At 36.0% G+C, this 19,531-nt stretch overlaps 1 protein-coding gene across 1 annotated transcript in view; it reads left to right on the top strand.

Moving 5' to 3' along the window:
* DLGAP2 (DLG associated protein 2) overlaps window positions 1-19,531 on the top strand; it is a 467,774-nt gene that overhangs the window by 218,345 nt on the left and 229,898 nt on the right. Inside the window, exon 3 of the mRNA XM_067294229.1 lies at window positions 7,658-7,690. Within this exon, the coding sequence (XP_067150330.1) occupies window positions 7,658-7,690 (33 nt within the window). The remainder of the gene's footprint in view (window positions 1-7,657; window positions 7,691-19,531) is intronic.

Here is a 19,531-nt window from a genome sequence, read left to right as displayed (position 1 = left end):
CCCTTGTTCTGTCTTTCCCAATATAGTCCAGCTGCTAATCTCTCATAGGCAGCTCTTTTTTTCTGTTCTATTTTTCCTGTTCTCCAAAACTGTAGTGGATATTTGTTTTTTCTAACCCCAAGGCCTGATCCTGGGCAATAAAAGGCTCTTTGTTAGGAATACCCCAGTTCAAAGGAAAGATTCAAGAAAGCTGTTCCACATGTCAGAAATTGCAAACACAGTACAATCTCAAGAGTGGTTAAACTGTAAATGATCAGCTGCGAGAGGACATTCAGGGAAAGCAGGCACTTCACTCAGCAAGACTTGCTTATAGAAATGTGGTTCCAGAGAGATTAAATGCATTTATTGGCTATAACCACAACAATTCTAAACTGATGTAACTACTACATTTTTAAGTAAATTCTGCAGGATACATTGACTGTTTGTTGTTATTTTTACATGTAAATACTGTGGTCTGAAAGCAGAAAAAAAGGTTTCAAGGTGTATATACATATATGTGTGTGTATGCATGTATATGTGTCTATATATATGTATGTGTAATTGCATGCATTTTATTTGACTTATATGAAACTATTTTTGTTTAGTTCATCTGTGACAGTTCATGGAAAAACACCCTAATAATATCTGAGTTCAAATATATTTGGTTTCTGTTCCTCTTGTACTATTTGCCAGCACTCTAAATACTTAAGGAATAGAATGTTTTGATACAGTGTCTTTTTGATTATTTTTGCCAAAATAAATAGTTTCAAACTAAAAAGCTGTAAGAAGAACCTGGAATATTTTGTGGATTTCACTTGGCTTACATGGATTACATGAATAATGTCCTTGCTGCAAAAGCAGAACAAAAAAAAGTATCCTTTACTTATATCATTTTGCTCTTATGATGGTGACTACCTAAGGTATTTTTAGTCCAATTCCTGTCTATTAGGATGAGATGAGATCTCATTTCAGTGAAGAAACTGGTGCTGTCCTAATTTTGCTAAAGACATTCTTAGAAATATAAAAATAATGTAAAAGTCTAAATATTTTACTCTACCTGGCAACCTAAGGGCTTGGGTGGTGCACTGTATTCAGTTTGGGGCCCTTACAACTTTGAGATATAGCTAAGCTGAAAAGAGTCCAGAGGAGAACAACAAAGATGAGATGAGTATTAGAAAGCATGACTGTAAAGAAGAACTGAATGAATAGGTCTTATTTAGAATAGAAAAACAACACCTGAAGGAAGCAATGAGTATCTGAATTAGATTGTTTTTAAAAAAGTGCATGAAAAAATTTGTTTTTCCTCTGCATTGTTGAAAGGAAGGCATGTTTGGGCTATGTAGGAATTTTTTTTCTAACTGCAAAGATAGTTTAGCAATGGACATAATTTACCTGAAGAGGGTTGTATTCCTTCTCATCTGAGATTTCTAAGAACACTTAAAAAAAATTTATGAAGGGAAAGTCTAAGCTGTCCTTCCGCAGAAGGAAAGACTAGATGGTTTTTGGAGGCCTCTGTCAAACCCTTACCTGAATGGATGGTTAAACACAGAGCAGATATTCAGGCATCCATTTGCAATTGGAAAGCTGTCCAAAGGACTTGCTGTATCTTCAGTGTGAACAAAAGATGGTGGCTGTGAATGAGAGTCTTGAGGAACATGATAAAATCTTGCAGTTTATCCCACAGGGCTGTCACATGAATATTTCAGCTGATGGTATTGTGCTACACTGGGATATCAACGGGAGGAGAAAGATACAAATAAAGGCAAAAGGCATAGGAAAAAAAGCAGACATGAAAAGCAAGAATGAAAACCATAGTTCATAATACAGTCAGCTGTTATTGACACCATTATAGCTGTGTTTAGATACAAATATTGGACTAAAAACCTGAAAATGATTAAAAGTCTCACAGCATGGTCTTAAATTATACCTTGCTTTTCAGCTGCACTAAATCTCAGTATAATACATAGCTGCTCTATTTCTGTTAAAGTGTCACAGAGTTGCATTTCACTGACATCAGTAAAATGATGTAAAGAGACATTGTTGAAATAGTGTCACAAACAGTTGCATTCCTTGCCATTGGAACCAGTGAAACAAAAACCTAAGGTATTATCTGCTGAATTTCCCACTGGAACGTGAAGAAGTAGTCCACAGGGCAGACCACATCCGTTTCCCGAACGCAATGATCCTTTATGCTGTGACAAGCTATCCCCAGCGTTGCTTGTCACTTTTGTATGTTACTTGTCATACAGCCACTTCTGTGTATCTTGGTCAAAACTCATCCAGGCTGGACTACAGAATCTAGGTAACTCCCTGCTGAGATTAAAGTGTACCTTGAAGTGTAACTAACTATTAAAACAAACACAGAAACATAATGGCTCACCCAGCATTATTTGAGTGAAGGCTTTTTAAAAGATATGCTGTAGCCCAGATAGAAGTTACAGGCTGGATGCAGAAATTTCTGGGAATGCGTATGGGATGATATAGAAAGCATCGATATAGTGCTTCCTTCTGGCTTTCTGAGTAACTATACTGAGACTTGTTAAATGTTCCTGACCATATGGGAAAAGAGGAAAACCTGTTTTGGTTTACATAACAATAAGGACAAAAATTGCATGTTGCATATGTCTTCACTGAAATGTTCTGCCAACTCTGAAAATATATTAATTAGTCAGTTTTGTAAATAAGTGTGACTTCACTGAGGTTACATCAGGGATGAATTTGAGCCATGACTTTGGTTTAAAAGCATAATGAATCATGTTTTGGGGGTTATGTGAAGCTGACTGTTCTAGGTCATACACAGAATTATTTGGGTGTTTTGGGCATAATTTCTTTCCAAACTGTTCTGCTGAAACACCATGATAAATAAAACATGGGCTTTTTGTCTTCATAATACAGCTGTTATTCTTGCCATGTTTGTATTATTTCCTTTGACAAAGAAAAGAAAAATTAAAACCAGTAGGAAGGAAAATATGCAAATTTTTTCTACTTCCAAGACATGTTTTTCCTAAAATTATACTTATTCACATATGGGGTATCTCAAAATGTTTTATAACTGCAAAAAATTATATTGTCTAAAAATTGACGTTGTTTGTATCTGAAGTTTAATTTATACCTTTAACAGTTTACACTTTGAAACTTGAATTCTGCCACTGCTCTAAGCAGTTACAGGCAGTACCTCCATAAATTGTTAATCACTCGGTAGAAGCTGAATTAGATGAGGCAAATATAGGGAGAGAAAGGATCCTTGTTTTATTAGTTCAGACTCCAGAAAGCAAGTGATTTCCCCCAGATTCTTTGAGGAAGTATAATAATTGATCATCAGACTCTGTCTGGTGCCATGCCCTCAAGCTTAACTGCTTGTTTACACCTTTCAGTAAGTATTTTCTTATAAGTGATTTCAAATACTGCCAATGTTGTGTTGTCTTAGTCTTATTACATTATCTAGCTTGCATGACTATTTTGTATTGTAATTTATTCATAATGGCTATTTTGTATTTTTCATCTGACACACATATTGTGTTCTTTCTAGTTCTTTATAGCAGACTTTATTGTACCCGTACCAGTACCCTTTTTTTCTCTTAATACCAACCATACCAAAAAAGTGTATACAAAGCAAGAAAAGGTGAATGTGTTTAGTAAAATAATTTCTTTTTGCTCTAATTTAAAATTGAATGTTGAACTTATCCTTTTGAAAAAAGTATCAACTTTTATGTTTGGGTTTATTATTTTTAGTTTCACTTGCCACTTTGTTTAGACAAGAAATACTACCAAAATAAATAAATTTCATACTACATGTACTTTCAGTACATATCTGGAAAGATTATTTGTGTTAGCTGGCCAATTTCAAAATGATAGAACTATAGAGAGAGAGAGAGAGAGAGAGAGAAAGAAAGAGAGGGTTTTCTTTGTTCCGTTGATTTATTGGGTCCCAATTCTCCAAACACTCACTACTCTTAGTCATTTTACTTTTGAGAACAATGACAAAGGAGTTCCTCACATGCATTAGTGTTTGCAAGAACGAGCATGCCTTTGTTAAATGCAGCTGATTATTAATATACTAAAGAGAAAGAACACATCCTGTGTATACATTACTATAATACTTTAAATTAATTGGATGGAGGCATGATCCATTAATAAGAAATGCAAGAAAGAGAGGTTTAAAAAGTATTCTCATCAGAAATATGGTAACAGCTCATGTTTCTGCTCCTATTTTATTGCAATTTGCAATAGCTCAAGCACTTTCATTTTGCATTCCACTGGGAAAAGGTAGACTTCATTTCATCGAGTGTGGACGCAAAAAAGTTACTTGTCTGATTAAAGAGATTATTATTCCCTCTTTTTGGTGCTGGTGAGGCTGCACCTGGAATACTGGTATTCAGGATTTGAGGCTCCCCTGCTCCAGGAGCCTATGGAGAAATTGGGGCAGGTCTAGCAGAGGGGAGATGGGTAGGAGACTAAAGCGCGTGGCCTGCATGGAGACAGGCTGAAGGAGCTGGGCCTATTTAATCTGTGAAGTGGAGGTGATCCAATAGCAGCCTATAACTACTTGAAGAAGAATTACAGAGATGATGGAGCCAAATGCTTTTTGGCACTGCTGAATAACAAGGGAGAATGGTCATGAACTGCAGATTGGGAAATTCAAGACAGAAGTGAGTGCTTACAGAAGTTATTTATCTTGTGTTAATGTAGGTTTCCAAAGCAGGTTAAGTGGCTGCTTCTTTTCCTTGACTAGTGAATCTTGAAAGGCTAGCCTGTTTTTGTACTATTTATGCTGAGGCACCTGACCTTAGCCTACATACATCCCACACTCAGTTATGATGTTTCACCTGAAGGAGCTGTAGCTTTTTACACTGTTGTAGTGTTCTTGATTGCTGTCAGATGACCCCAGAACAGACACTTAAATAAGACTGAAAGGAAAAGTTCCAAATTAATACAGGTGTTTAGTGTTGAGTTATCTCCCAGAGAAACCTTTCCTACCAAGATGGAGGAACTTCCTTCCAGAGAAAAGAAGTTGAAGCAAGTTTCTTACAGGATTTTGAGACTTCTGCATTTATATATGATGTAAATCTACAGATAACATGTGCATGTTATGCATGCTTTATATAGCTTAAGGTTGGAAACATGGACATGCAATCTCTCAACAGTTACCATAGAACATGCAGGTCAAAATACACCATCATAGACCATCATTTCCCCATAGTGTACAGATGCGTCTTTTCCTGCCAGCTGCATTAGCAACACCAGTGCAGCCTTGAAATTTTTTTTTTTTCTCTCATCCTTTGGTGTAGCTGTAGTCACTGAGCTTTTAAACGCACACATGCACACTGTGAGGCTTTGTGGAAATCAGTGCTCCATACAACCTCCCTGTCACGTCGTCCACATGGCTAGTAGAAGTAGTTGTGTTTTTGTGTGGGACTCGATCTGTATGCATTGAGCACAACAGAAAGGTACCTAGTCCTCCTGCACAGCAGCAGGCTGAAGCGGGGAAAACCTGTGGACACAGGCTTACCAGTGAATCATCCACAAAGTCTGCTTCTTACCAATGTAGAAAAGGGACTGCTGTCAGTTTGAAATGATCTCCAGCCTCAGAAAGTCATAAATTGGTGAAATAAAACAAAATCTCCCCACCAGATTTCCCCAAGTGTGCTGAGGTAGGGGAAGAAGCACCTGGCCAGCCCTTAAACGGTGACTCTTAAACACACACCTGAAAGAAATCTAGAAAAGCAGTTGTCAGTCAGGGACGGCTTGGAGAGCTAGCTAGCTTTTTTAACATTTTTCTGGCAGCAGCCATAGCTGTGAGCCTTCATTTTCAACTCATGCTAGTAGAGTAGCTATCCTGCTGCAGACTTGCAGCAATATTAGCACTGAGGTGCGTCAGCAGTGGGGAAAAGAGGGACGCCGATAGTCTGTATCGTTGAGCAGGGGCCTTTGGGAGATGGGCGTGAGAGCTGCCAGAAACATCGGGCAGACTCTCTGGACCCTAACAAACCAGGGAAGCGGTTGTTAGCAGGACGCAGAGGATCAGCAAAGAGTCGGGAGTTGGGAAAGCACGTCTGCAGCCTGTTCTTCCTTATCAATCAGGTTAATAAACTGCACGCGGGCAGGCAGCCCCTCTCGCTAACACCTCACACAGCCTTTAAGTTAAAAGTGAAGAAAGTCTTCTGAGCCACTTCCTCTGCATCACCTCAGATCATGGCAAGTGCGTTTTTCATCCAGTAGTGACCCAGACACAGGCTTGTGTTATCTGAGACTGGCCTTTTTGCGCTTTTCATCGCTTCTTCAACGCTTCAATGTTTCACAGTGCTAAACCGCATGGAAATTCATTACTCTTTTTTTTTTTTTTAATATGCAATTTTTCCCTTTATAAAAATTGTGATCCATCTATTAGCAGCAAAGTTGCCTGAATAAAAATATAACTTTTATCTTTCATTTCCATCATGAACACCACAACCCTTGATAGTATTAAAAAATAATTAACATTTTTAATATATATAAAAGCTATAGGATGAAGAACCCATTACAAAAGTGGGTTGCTCTGAGGCAGCCTCTCATTTGTATCAAGAAAATACTTGTATATCATTGACAATATCACAGAGGCAATACAAAGGTCAGTCATCTCAGTGTCTGTATTTCATATTATATGTTTTGGGTGAGTATTTTTTTCTTAAAGTCAAGATTACAGCTAAAGTCCAATCTTCTATTTGTCATTTGAAGCCAGGGGTAATTTCAGCACACTTTTGAATTGAATGATTTGTACCTAACCAGGCATATTAAACTGTTAAGATTTTTGTGTTGAAGTTATATAAAAATGCGTACATGTATATGTGTGTGTGTGTGTGTGTACATATATATATACATTCTTTAGCATGCTCCTTGCTGTTAGAGATGTCATTTTTCAGACGAGAGTTAAAGTGGAGGTTCTGGAGATCTGAGATTTTAGCATATACTGTGCTTCCTTGTTCTAGTAGCACTGGTCCCAGGATTTCAGAATTACCTGCCATTGACTACATTCCCTGGGATTTCGACTGATTGCAGTATTTTGATCCTGAATAAAAGCATTGTTCTACAGCTTTACACCAACACCTGAAGCAGCTCAATCTCAGTCGAGGGATACTTTAGAATATTTGCTGTGTGTCTCTAAATTTGTACATTATGCAAAATAGTTTTTAAGATAGCCAACTTCTAAATAGTGATATGTGAAGAAAATGATAACTGTACATGTAGAGACCCCATCTTTATTATGAAGGAGCTTTACTTCCTTTTTTTCTATAGCTGAATATTTTGCAGAGTAGATCAGCACGTTTACACTGACTGTTAGACTTAGTTAACTTACCTGGGAGGACTTGAAAGTCTTTTAGGATGTATGTGGAAGCAAAAAGTCCTGCTATCTGAATGCATTCAGTTTGAGTCTCTGGAATTTATAGTTACACAAATGAAGCTATACATTTATGATTTTTTTTCATATCCTTCTTGCAGATTTTTTTTGAAAGTTAATTTACAGTTACAATTTACAATATTAAAAAACAGATGTGTCATAATGAAAATAGAATTGCATTTTTCATGCTAAGATTGTGTTCTATCAGATTTGTTACATTTGGATGTAATTATGACTTCCTAACTCTAGAGCACACAGATCTTAAAATCAAGAAATAATAATTAATCTTTTTTTTCTTTGCAGAGTCACAGTGTACACTCTGTGGGGAGCCTGAAGGTGAGCGTATTTTCCTATTCATATTTTTCAAAGCAGCTAGTGGCGAGCACTTGACTCAAATGATACATGTGTACAATAGATTGGAAATGGTATCAGAATGATGCTAACCAATGAAAGACATTCTTCCCTATGTTAGATGCCAAAAATGAATCGAATTAAGCTGAGTGAAGTACAGTACATGCTCCAGGCAGAAGGAAATATCTTAAAGGACAAATATTCCATTAGAGCAAAAATGGAAATATTTATGTCTTATTCTTTTGTGTATTTGTCAAAATAATTTGTGGTACAAGACAGTGTGAAGAGACATTTAAGGACATCACTTTGAGGATGGAAAATAAAGTGACTGGACATAAAAGGGAAATGAGAAAATGTTTTTATAGTTGGTATATTTGATTATATTTGACTTACAGAGTACTGAGAAAGGCTAACACTTTTCAGCAGGTGAAGTGAGTGAATACTACTTTTGAAATAAGGATAATTAGGCAATAACTGTAATGCAGTGCAAATATATGCCCGAATGTAGGTGTTTGGTGTTTGTTTGTTTTTTTTTCCAAATGAATAATTAAATGCCAAGGTGAGACCCACAATTTACCTAAATAAATATTGAAGCAATGCTGAGATTATGATTTTTGAAGCAGGCCATCATGAAAGAAAATCTCGTTCTCTCTTGCACTTTTTTTTTTTTAATATTGGTACTGTTATAAAGAAAATGTAAAAAAAAAAAAAAAAAAAAGGCCCTAGTTTTCAGATCAACCATCTAGAGTCTTTCTAAGAACAGTAATCCAAAATAGCAAATGTAACTTTGCTGGAGCAAAGTATATTCATTAAAAAAATTATAGATTCTAGGTTGTTCCCAAAGAGGTTAGTCTGAATACCTTGAATGGTTTCTGAAACACAAATTAAACTTTTAACATTTTTATAAATTTAGGAGGGAGAAGTTGGCGAGAGATGAAGCCTGGAAGTAAAAGGCTTTGAGATCTTGCAACTAATGAAATAACTCAGTAAATTAAACATCAATTATCTACTTCTCCCTTGTTATTTGCTGACAAATAATTGTTTTAGAGGTTTGTTTTGACTTTTCATTCCTTTTATAAACAGTTGTTTCTTGATTAGTTCTTTTTCATTGTCCTTTACTTGATATACTTTGTGACAGCACAGATAAACATATGAAAAGGAAAAATAGAGAGGTATTTGTTTGCCTTGCATGAGATATTCTTTTCATAATAGAATTGCCCAACTATAAAGTTATACGTTGTATTATTACTGTTTTATTACATGTTATGTCTGCTTACTAACAGTAATGCCCTCTCTTTTCATTACCACTCTTTCATGCCTACTCAGCTTTGCAAACTTGAATAAACATACATGGATTTTTTAAAAAGGGAATTCCAAAAAATTTTTGATAATAAATTTGCTTAACATTTATGTGCCTAAAACCCCACTATCAAAAGAGAATTATATGTATTTCTGTAGGAAGTCCTCAACAGCATAATGTTCAGTTTTTAGTTGAGCGGAAATAAACTTTTGCAGGAATTAAAGTCTCCTGGATCACCAAACTTTCTCCTCAAACACAGTATTACTTGAATGCTAATTATTAATTCTCAGCCTGAATTTTACACCATTGACATTAATTTCCGCTTAGACTAATGGAAAGACCTACAATCTTAACAATTTTTCGTTGGCAGGTTAGCATAATTTTAGATTTAATGCTGAACTTATACAGAAGTTTTTTCTGTGATATTGTGGTGAAGAAGTAGCTACTCAATAGATATGATTTTAGTGTTTAGAAGGCTGTTCTAAAAGAAGTTTTATATCTTTGTTGTGTAAATGGAAAGCAAACAAAAAAAAAACAATCCAAACCTCAAAAGAAGGAATTTTCCTCTAGAACATTATATACATTTTGGTATGATTTAATAGAAAAGTATTGAATTACTTGGAATACTAAAGGAAGAATTCAAAAATCACACTGTCGCTATGTTTTAATTGGAATGTCTCACTTTTCTCTATAGTCTTCTTCAGAAATTTGAGATACTCTGGGACTTGTAGTTTGAATTTTTGTTATCTCGGGCAAATTCAAAGAATTTCAGTTAATCATATTTACCATTTGCCTCCAGGTTCCTTTTTCTTTTCCTCCTTCTTTTTAGAAAAAATCAAAATTAGTATGTTGAGATGAATTTGCAAACTATTAATTCAGGACAGATATGCTGTGGTGTAGGCCCCTCTGTTAATTTCCAAAGTGGCGAGCAGAGACTCGTTCATGAAATAGTATGTAGGTCTGGAGGAAGCTCCCTGACTTGGGGAGAGGAAGTCAGGGAGTCAGCTCTTACCCCTCTGAAGCTGCTGCTGATTGCCTAATTGAATGAAGAAATCCATTTATTGACTGACCTCCAGACCGCTAGGGTTGAGTTTCTGAATGATGCCTTTACATTTTATAAAAAAAAGTTGGCAGAGCGGAAGCTCCTTGCAGGCCACAAATTCTGACTGTTAAATTGGTCAACTCCAGTCTCCCCCCAGCTGTCTTGTGATGGTTTATCCTTTCTCTGGCCATCAGTCCCCTTTCAGAACCAGGGAGTCAGTCCTGGGTGCGAGTGGAAGAGGGAATGACTGCGTAAAACAGAGCTCTTCTCTGTGGCCACTTTGCAAAGTTTCTACAGCGAGTCCTGTGCTTCTAGAAGCAAGTGTGTTTTCCACACACACGCTGTTGCTCACCTGAGGGACAGGGTAGATGCATATTTTAGAGTGAAAAAACATCAGATATAGGAGGGAGATATAAATTGTCAGAACACACATTTCACGTTTCAGTCATTCATATGTTTTGCTTGTGTAATCTATGGATCAGTAAATAAATGTGTGTCACGTGTTCGCTTTTGCAGCCAATCTAAAGAAAATGAACTGGGCAGCACTCAGGTCTCTGAGAAGCTGTCTGTAGTCTGAGCTGCAAAGGCTCAAGTGTTTGGCTTTAAAAATCATTGGCTTGATCTATGTTATTGGCAAGGATGTTAGCTGCCCTAGCTGTCACTGTGACATGCTTGAAGACCAAGAGGTATGTTTTATATTGGGAGGAAATTAAAGTTGCAGAAGGCAGAGCCACTAGTCTAACAAATCCCATTAGTGCAGCTGCTCTGGGCTGCTCCAGCCTCTGGGAATGCAGGAGCAGCAGTGAAGTGTTTTCAGAGATGACAGCAGGCTCCTTTGCGGATGTAATCTGCAGTTGGCAGATTATGTTGTTGTGGTAAACACTGGGTTTTGTTCCTGCTCTACTTTTAAGTGAGGACACCACATTATGGACACGTGTCTGGCTGAGTCTTTCTGACAGCCCCCATGCTCTGTTAGGACTGGTGTAGTTGTGAGGTGCTTCAGGGACAGTTACTCTCATTAATCCTCAAGCAGATGTTGTTTCTCTTCTTCCTAACTCCTGTCAGTTATTCACAGAAGCTCTTGAAAGGATTATATTCACTTGTTTGCTAATTTTGCTAAACAGTTAATTTGGTGACAATTAAGATTTCAGTAGATCACACTGTCCTCTCAAAGCCTATGGGAATGGAATTTTCTCTTCCAGAATATATATGTTCTTTACAATTCCAGTAGTGACTTATAGTTTCTGTTCGTGGCTTTTTGCTTCAGTATTTTTTGATTATTCTGTTTCTTTCCTTCTTAAAGATATATGGGCAGCCCTGTGCAGTACACACACTTTCCAACTTTTTGATTAAAAAGCCCTCTTTATGCATTCTCTGATAGCACAAGCTTTATATGGATGCACAGATCTGGAAAATGTGGTGTTAAAGAAGAATGCCATTGAATGGGGTTTGAGTGAGGTTTGAAAAAAATTGATACAAGATCTCTTTCCAACATTTCAGTGTATGACCTGTTTGAACATAAGAAGATAATGATGATGATACAACCCGTCTCAGGCAATCCTTTAGCAGTCACTGGAAGACAGGGCTATAAATTACTAGATCCAGATAAAGCATCCTTGTATACTCTGGCTGTGCTTAGACACTGTCCCTAAGAATAGGGAGAGCATGCAAAAATGCTTTTCTCCAAGTACCTGCTACTGGCTATTATGGAGGACAGGATGCTGGGAGCATTGACCTTTGATCTGATCTTCTGTGGATGTTTTTATGGGCTTATGTTCTTATCAGTTTGAGATAAAAATTAGTGGCTATATGTGAAATTTCGTTTGCTTGGATAGCCATGGGAGGGAAAACCCACAATAACTTTGCTGTAGGTAGACGTATTCTCCCATGTTACTGTGATGCTGATGGCAATTTCCAACTCATTTAGAAGTATTCTGTGATGAAAAAGAACTTCTCTGTGTAGAAGCTCCTGACATGTTATGAGAGTGGCAGAACAGGTAATTATGCAAACACTATGGAGTAGGTAGTTTTACTTATTGTTCATTCTTTATCTGGTATCTCTTGATTTTGATGTCTGTTTACAGACTCTGTAATATGCATATCTTCTTCTATCAGAGATATTATGTGGCAAACATCCTCTCAGTTCCACAGCGCTTAGTAATTAGGTCTGGCTCTTTATGGCATTGTAAAAGATACTGATATGCACAAAGGCTATGAGTAACAATACTTCTGTGCTTTACTGCGATCTATATTAATCTTAACAACATAGAAAGAAGACTCAAGTTTTATTATGAACAGTTCAGTGAAGACCTTTATTCACGGTAATGTATAAACAAAACAAATATTAATGTTTGTAAGGAATGAGATGAAGAATACAATACAGTACATTAAAACGCCACTTGGGCATATTAGAAATACCCTAGTCTGAAATACTGAGTTGAATCCTCACTTCTCCCCCTCAGCAGAAAAGAATATAGCAAGGAGATTAGGGATCTACAGTTATATAATAAATATGCCAAGATATGTGAGGAACAATCCCAGATGAATAAGCAATGAGATGGTTTGCTCCATGTAATTTAGAGAAGGTCCCAGCAAAAGAAAACAAAATGCACCTCCTGTACATCCATAATAGTCTAATAAATCATGCACACCCATATAACCATTTTCATAATATATCAGAGCAAATAACTATTCAAAAGCAGAACAAGTATAACTGAGAAAAACAAATACATTTGTGGAATTTGCTGCCACACAGTGATTTTTGAGATTGACTTCAAATTCATTTGCCATGGGATATTTCTGTGAACAGTAGGAATGTTCCTACTGATTTGGGATGGGGGAAGTGCATTTATTATCAATATATGTCTTTATGCAAAAGGAAAATGACCTCTCTTTTACTGGACAAAGAAGATGCTTCTTCTAGGGGTAGGTTATTGTTTCATAAACCATTTCTTCATCTTAGCTTTTGATTACCTTGTTAGTGACTATAGTCAGAAGCTGAATACCCTACTGGGCAAACCATTAGCCTGGTTGTGGAAATTCTCATATACCTTCTATGAAGGTCTTGGGAGCTTCTAAGAGTCAGCTTCCAAATAATGAACTGGAAAGGTTCCCCTTTTCCTACACCATCTAGGCAACTAGGTCTTGTTAGATATGCTCATGCTGTGGGGCACTGTGGATCCAAAAAATACACATTGGGGTTGATTGAACTCATTGCAGTTCTCTGGGCACGTGCTCAGGTTTCCATCCAAAAGACAAGGGCATTCAGAGAGATGGCATACAGAAAGGTCTTGTCCTGACATGAGAAAAAGAGACAGTGTTTGTGCTCACCACCAAGTCCAAGCCAGAATGGTGCTGCATGCACTGCACCTGACCTACAATGTGTAAAAAGACAGAGATACCATGGCAGAGAGATGATAGTCTTTTTGGTACTTTTATCCCCAGTGACCAAACTGGCAACCAGAACTGGGGTCTTACAGCTTGCTCTAGTTTGGAGAAACTAACAGTGGAGTTAGGGACTGTTTTATTGTCCCTTTATATGCTTACAAAGAATGATGAAGTCCTGGGAAAGGTTCAAAGACCAGGGGAAATTTTCTTTGCCTTGAGGTAACCAGGTTCTCACAGCTGGCACTGTAGACCAAAAAATCTTTTTGTCAACCTCTCCCAAGGTCCCAGAATCTGCCTGAGCTTGCCGAATCTGTCACACATTTTCTGCTGCTTTCACTTCCTTCTTTCTCACACAGTTTTCTCATGCACTTTCCTTCAGCAGGGCTAAGCATTCGTCCAGAGAGTTCAGATTCTTCCTCAGTGTCTCAGATATGTTTTGGGCAGTGGTATGCACCTAAGTTTTGAATTAATGTCTCTCATTATTTCTTACAATTAACTGGCACAAGAAGTGATTGTTAGACATACTGGTTTCAAGCTTGTCATAGGAACCTTGTAATAGTAACTCTGTTACTTAGTAAAGTAAGTGTTCTGCGTGAAAGCAGAGTTTAGGAGAGACCTGTTTCTTGATGTACTTCAAAGTGGATAGTTTGAGGAAATAATCTGCCAATGAATATATTCTGCAAGATTCCTATTCAAACAAACAAACAAACAAAATCCCACAACCTCCAAGTAGCAGATGATTAAGATGTATTTGGTGAAGCTGTCTTGTTTAGCTGTTGTGATTAGGGAGGTGTTTGAATCACAAAGAGATATTCTATCTGCCTTTGGTTTTCACTGTTGACTTACATTTTCAAGCTAAGATGCCAACACTATTTTGTCTTTCTCTGAGAAGAACTGAGGTTGTGTGAAAAGTTTTAGCAAAGTTTCAAGAATGCTAGAGAGTAAGTTGTTCATTTTCTCCATATAAAATTTATGTTAATTAAATATCTAAGGCTTTTTAATATGATTAAAAATGGATGATGGAATTAATTTTTTTTTCTAAGTAAAAGAAGATTGAAATATTTTGTAATCTAAATGAATGGCACTGTTGAATTGTGTCTGTTTGCTAATGAGATGCATAAAATATTCACTAGAATTTGTGAAATACAAGAACTTTAAATTTTGAATATAAATAATCGACAGCAACAACAAAAACCTCTTGTTTTCCTTGAGTAAAAATGGCTTTTATAAATAAATAAATAAATAAATGTAAATATCAGTATTACAGTAGTAGAATTATTTCAGGCACTGCCAGCTTTGATGCCATCTGTGCTTCTGGTTAATATTAGTGTATTAGGGTTGGGAGGGGAACAAGTTTGTTTTATATTTGTTTCTGGTGGAGAGTTAAAATAAAGAATCTGGACAGCAGTTAGTTCAGAAAAAAAATCTTAAAATCCTTTAGGATGTTTATAATATTGATGATGTTCCATCTGGGTAGTTCTGTACTGGCTCCAAATATAAACGTTTCCCTTGGTATCTAGAGGAAGACTATTACAGCATATTAATAACACTAGAGAATTTTGCTAATCTTCATTTCAATAATCTTAATATTTAGTAATCCACCCCTAAATTTGGCACTCTTAGCTCTCTTAGCAATGACTTTCAAGAGTCCTGTATTCTTAATTTTTCTTAACTTTTAAATACTTATGCTGTATTTACTAGGTCAGCCATTACCAGTAATCAAAAATTGCAGTTGTCTAAGCAAGGAAAGTACATTTTTTGAAGCGTAATCCTGACATTTTTAAAGAAAGAATAACACATCATAAAAGGTACTTTACCTAATCTTAAAATTGTTTTTTTCTTGCTAATTGCAAAATATTTCACAATTGTATGTTCAAATTAGAAAAAGTTCCTTGTTCTGTGTATCTACTGATGAGAGTTATCTAGATTAGTATTCCTGCTGTTGCTGTAGGAGTAATTAATCATTATTACTTGGAGCAATTGACATAATGCTGTCTTTATTCAGCCCTGTGTGAAAGATTTTATGTAAATACAGAATCAAGGTCTTAATGTGAATTTTGCTTTGATCCGTTTGTATGCCTGATCTTTGTTTGGGGGGGAGTATTTCCATTTGTGTGCCTGTTGGAACTTTATTGCTAACATTTCAATAATAGTTTCTGGTAAAAGTATAGTTTCATATTGATAGTATAAAGCTTTCTTCTGAGCAGAGTATTGCTAATATATCTGTGTTTTATTTTTAATGCATTATTACCAGTCTCAAAGTGGAGTGGTTTAACTTTTCAGCTTCATGGAAACTTCCAAATCGCATAGTTCAAGTTGAATAGAAATGTATTGCTATTGTTCTCCATTGTGTATTTTGTAGATACTGTACTGTTTTTAACACTTAGAGCAAAAGGAAATATGCAAGTTATGCTAGATACCCTTTACAATAAAATAATATGCAGAATTTGCAGATCATAAGAACCTAAATATTTTTAAACCTTTCATTTGCCTTATGTGTCTGATTTTATTCATTAATTTTTTTAGGATAACAAGTTATAGTATATTAACAATATTCCTTATTCTTGAAGTGTAGTGTTTCTTATGTACAATGAAGTGTTGAGATATGTGAGTGTCATGTTTTTTAGAAATGCCTTACAGTATGTTTGTATTCAAACAATATTGAACAGCATATTGCAATTGTATTTTCATGTTGCATGCATTTGGTCAGACAGTGAAAGTGATTTATAGTGTGCCTGCTAAAGATTTAGTTGAAGAGAAAGTAATTGATTACACTTGAAATAATTGAAGATTTCAATGTGAACTCTTCTAAGTTGTATAGCTTGTATTTGCTATAGTTTGCACACTTGTAAGGTTATATGTGGAAATAGTAGCCTGGATACTCTCGTCAATGACAAGGAATAAAATTATGCATATTACTTAGTTGTACTGAAGTCAGGAGTTGGATGTTTAAAGGGATAGGACTTGTATAAGCCAAGCGAGAGATGTGGTGTTCTCAATTTCAATATGTATTTCTTTTATGGAGCATCTTGTGATAATTTTAGTAAAAATCTTAAAAGAAAATTCTCTCAAAGTATATCTTAAGAATACTTTTTTTTTCTTTAAAAAAGTGTTTTCCAGGCCTTCACCTGTCATTTGTATATAGAATAAATTAAGCACATTGCTCAGCTGTTTCTGTTTCTCACATGTATGGGAAACAGCTGTTCTCAGTTTTGTTGTCTACTGATTCACTCTCCTGGGTTGTACAGATCAAAAAATAAAAACAGGAGACTGATTTCATTTTTATTTGGACAAATAGGATGTAATCTCAACTACAGAAAGTAATGTTTATTCATTCATTTTACATTGTTCTGATTAAAAAACAAAACAAAAACAAACACAAGAACTATCTCATCTTTCCTGCTCCAAAATGAATGAATAAATGAAAATCTCGTTTGATATCTGTGGGGGAAGAGCTGGTCTCAAAGGTTATAGTCTACAAATAATTGAGGTTGCATGAAGAATTAGTAAGTGAATTTTCCCACTGACAACAATGAATGAAATTACACATCTTTTTTAGTTGTACAGAGGTTAAGGCTTAAGTGTTTACTAGACTAGGGACCAAATGTAAGCAAGGTCATTGCAACCTAGAAGATGCTGGTGTCTTAAATCAACCTTTGAATAGAAGAAAAAAAAATCTATACATATACACTTCTCTTTTTAATTGTTCCTCTTTTATTAACTGTTCGGCACTTTTTTTATTACATGGAATGTCCTAGTTTAAGTGGTAGTAGGTATATACTTCAGATCTGCTTGCTGTATGTTAATTTTCACAATAGCATGTTTCTCTTAAAGGTGCTATTTTGGAACAAAATATCATGAATAAGAACATTTCTTTCATATAGTGAGAACTGTCTGTGCTTGAAGATTATCCACTTTCCTTTAATTTCTCATCTTTTTGTTCTGCAATAGTTAGCATTTATTTGCTTAACTGTAATACTCCTGGGTACATATATGTAACTGACCACTTTCAGCTGTTAGGTTGAGCAGTAATGTCTCCAGAATATTATATCTTACTTTATATTTTTGAAATATACTTTTGTGCCAAGACAGATTTCTACCAAAATACAGAATTCTTTTTAAAGGGACCACTCAATACTTTTCCCTTATTTAAGCGACGATGGGTTTGACTAAGTCCAAGTGGCAGATCTTACAGGCCAGCCTTAAGTGCTGCAGCAGGTAACACGGGGTGGATAGTTTGCAAGGTTGATGCAATGTTCCTCCCTTAGCACCATGCTGAGGGCTTCCTCAAGTGGGCTTGCTGCAGCTCCTCTCACACAGCCGGTCTGGCCTCTGCAGGCGACTCGTCTACAAGGCGGCGAAGTCTGCCTCAGCTTGCAGCCCAAACCCAGCAGGAACCTTGTGCTACAGAAGAACTGGCAATGCCCTTGCCTTCTTCTAGGAACGGGTGAAGTAAAGCTGAACACCAATGAGAGATAAAAATGATATATGGTACCATGGGATCTTTTGTATGCAAGATGAAGTTACTGTTTCTCGATCAGCATTTAATTCTTCTGGGTAGGGGGAAAAATCATAAAAAAAAAAATTGTTGGTTGTGAGTTTTGAGAAGCATAGCTGTAGTACAGAGCAAAGAAAAACCTCCTACCCTATCACCATACACTGTGACCTTCAAGATCAAATATTTCCAATCTATCTTTTGAGACCCATGCACAAAAAAATTATAAGTTATTATTGCACTCATGTATGCATTTCTTTATGAGAAGATCATGAATGATTACTACTTTGATTCAGGGTCATAAGTCTGAAAAGGTTAAGAAATGGTGTATTAGGATTAGGAATCCTTTTCTGAAGCCAAAAGCTGCATTAATTTAAATGAGATTTCCATGCTGAAGGAATGCTGGCTTCTCCTAGAGTGTATGTTTGCATAAATCTTAGATAACTTCTGACAACATTCACCTCAGTGATGCATGAAAATCCAGAGCTCTTACCTTGTGCAGAGCTACAACTGATATTAGTGAAAGTATTATGTAGAAAAAAGAGCAAGGACTTTCACAGCAAAGTACTTGAAGCAGAATGATTTAGACTTCTGTGCCTGCTGATTATTTTCCATCAGCTTTCATCACAAGTTTGGTCACTCAAATCATCACGCACCTTATAAAATATTAAAGCCAACATTTGTCTGTAATCATATGTGACAAAGAAATAGCTTTGAATATGTGGCTGGAAATACTTTTTGTATCTGCTGAGTGACTGTCCATGAAAATGATGAATAATATGATAGCAACAACTGTGTTAATAACAATTAGCTTGTGCAGTTGGATGTTAGGCAAGCTCTTCAGTGCTTTACTTTTTGCTTGACTCTGAAAAATAGTTCTATAGAATGATGACATAGTATTGTTCCAGTTTCTTAAAAACGTGATTTCTGGACCCATTTAGAGGCTGCATTTCCCCTGCAGTGAACTTCCTACCACAGTGCTGCTTTTATGTATTTTAACCCCACACAATATAACTGAGACTTAAGTCGGTGAGTTCTTTTGCTACAAAATACTTGCCTGAAATAAAGGTTTTGAAGTCAAATTAGGTAACAATCAAGACTAAGGCAAGTCAGCCTTCCAGCATATTTTTCTCTCAATGGTATTTTTACAAACTGACTACCATTGTATGTCTCAGCATATTTAGTTATAGGAATATAGTAAATTGTTCCATTAATGCTGCACAAGGGCTGCAGTTTAGCCGCTTTTTGTTTTACTTAGGTAACCTCTGAAATGATAATAGGAATAATGTATTTTGCCAGATACATGGCTTTGCATACACAGTGCAATGAGTTACTTGGAAGAAAAAGAGATAATCATTTTGGTCATTTTTTAGAATAGATCTATTTTTTTTTTAATTAGAAACTTCTAAGGTTGCATTCAGTTTCATTAAGGTCCATTATCAGCCTTCGTAATGACATAGAATAATTATTAAAACATGGCAATTGTTTGTCTTTCAAAATACGTAGAGATAGTAAGGTCTCTTTTTTAAGTATTGTATTTTCATTATGCCATTTCATTTACTGTTTGTCAAGTATAACATGACAATGTCCTTTTTAAGAACT

Source organism: Apteryx mantelli, chromosome 3 (assembly GCF_036417845.1).
Source record: "Apteryx mantelli isolate bAptMan1 chromosome 3, bAptMan1.hap1, whole genome shotgun sequence".
In the NCBI taxonomy this organism is placed as follows: Eukaryota; Metazoa; Chordata; class Aves; order Apterygiformes; family Apterygidae; genus Apteryx; species Apteryx mantelli.
This window is presented reverse-complemented; position numbering and strand designations above follow the sequence as displayed.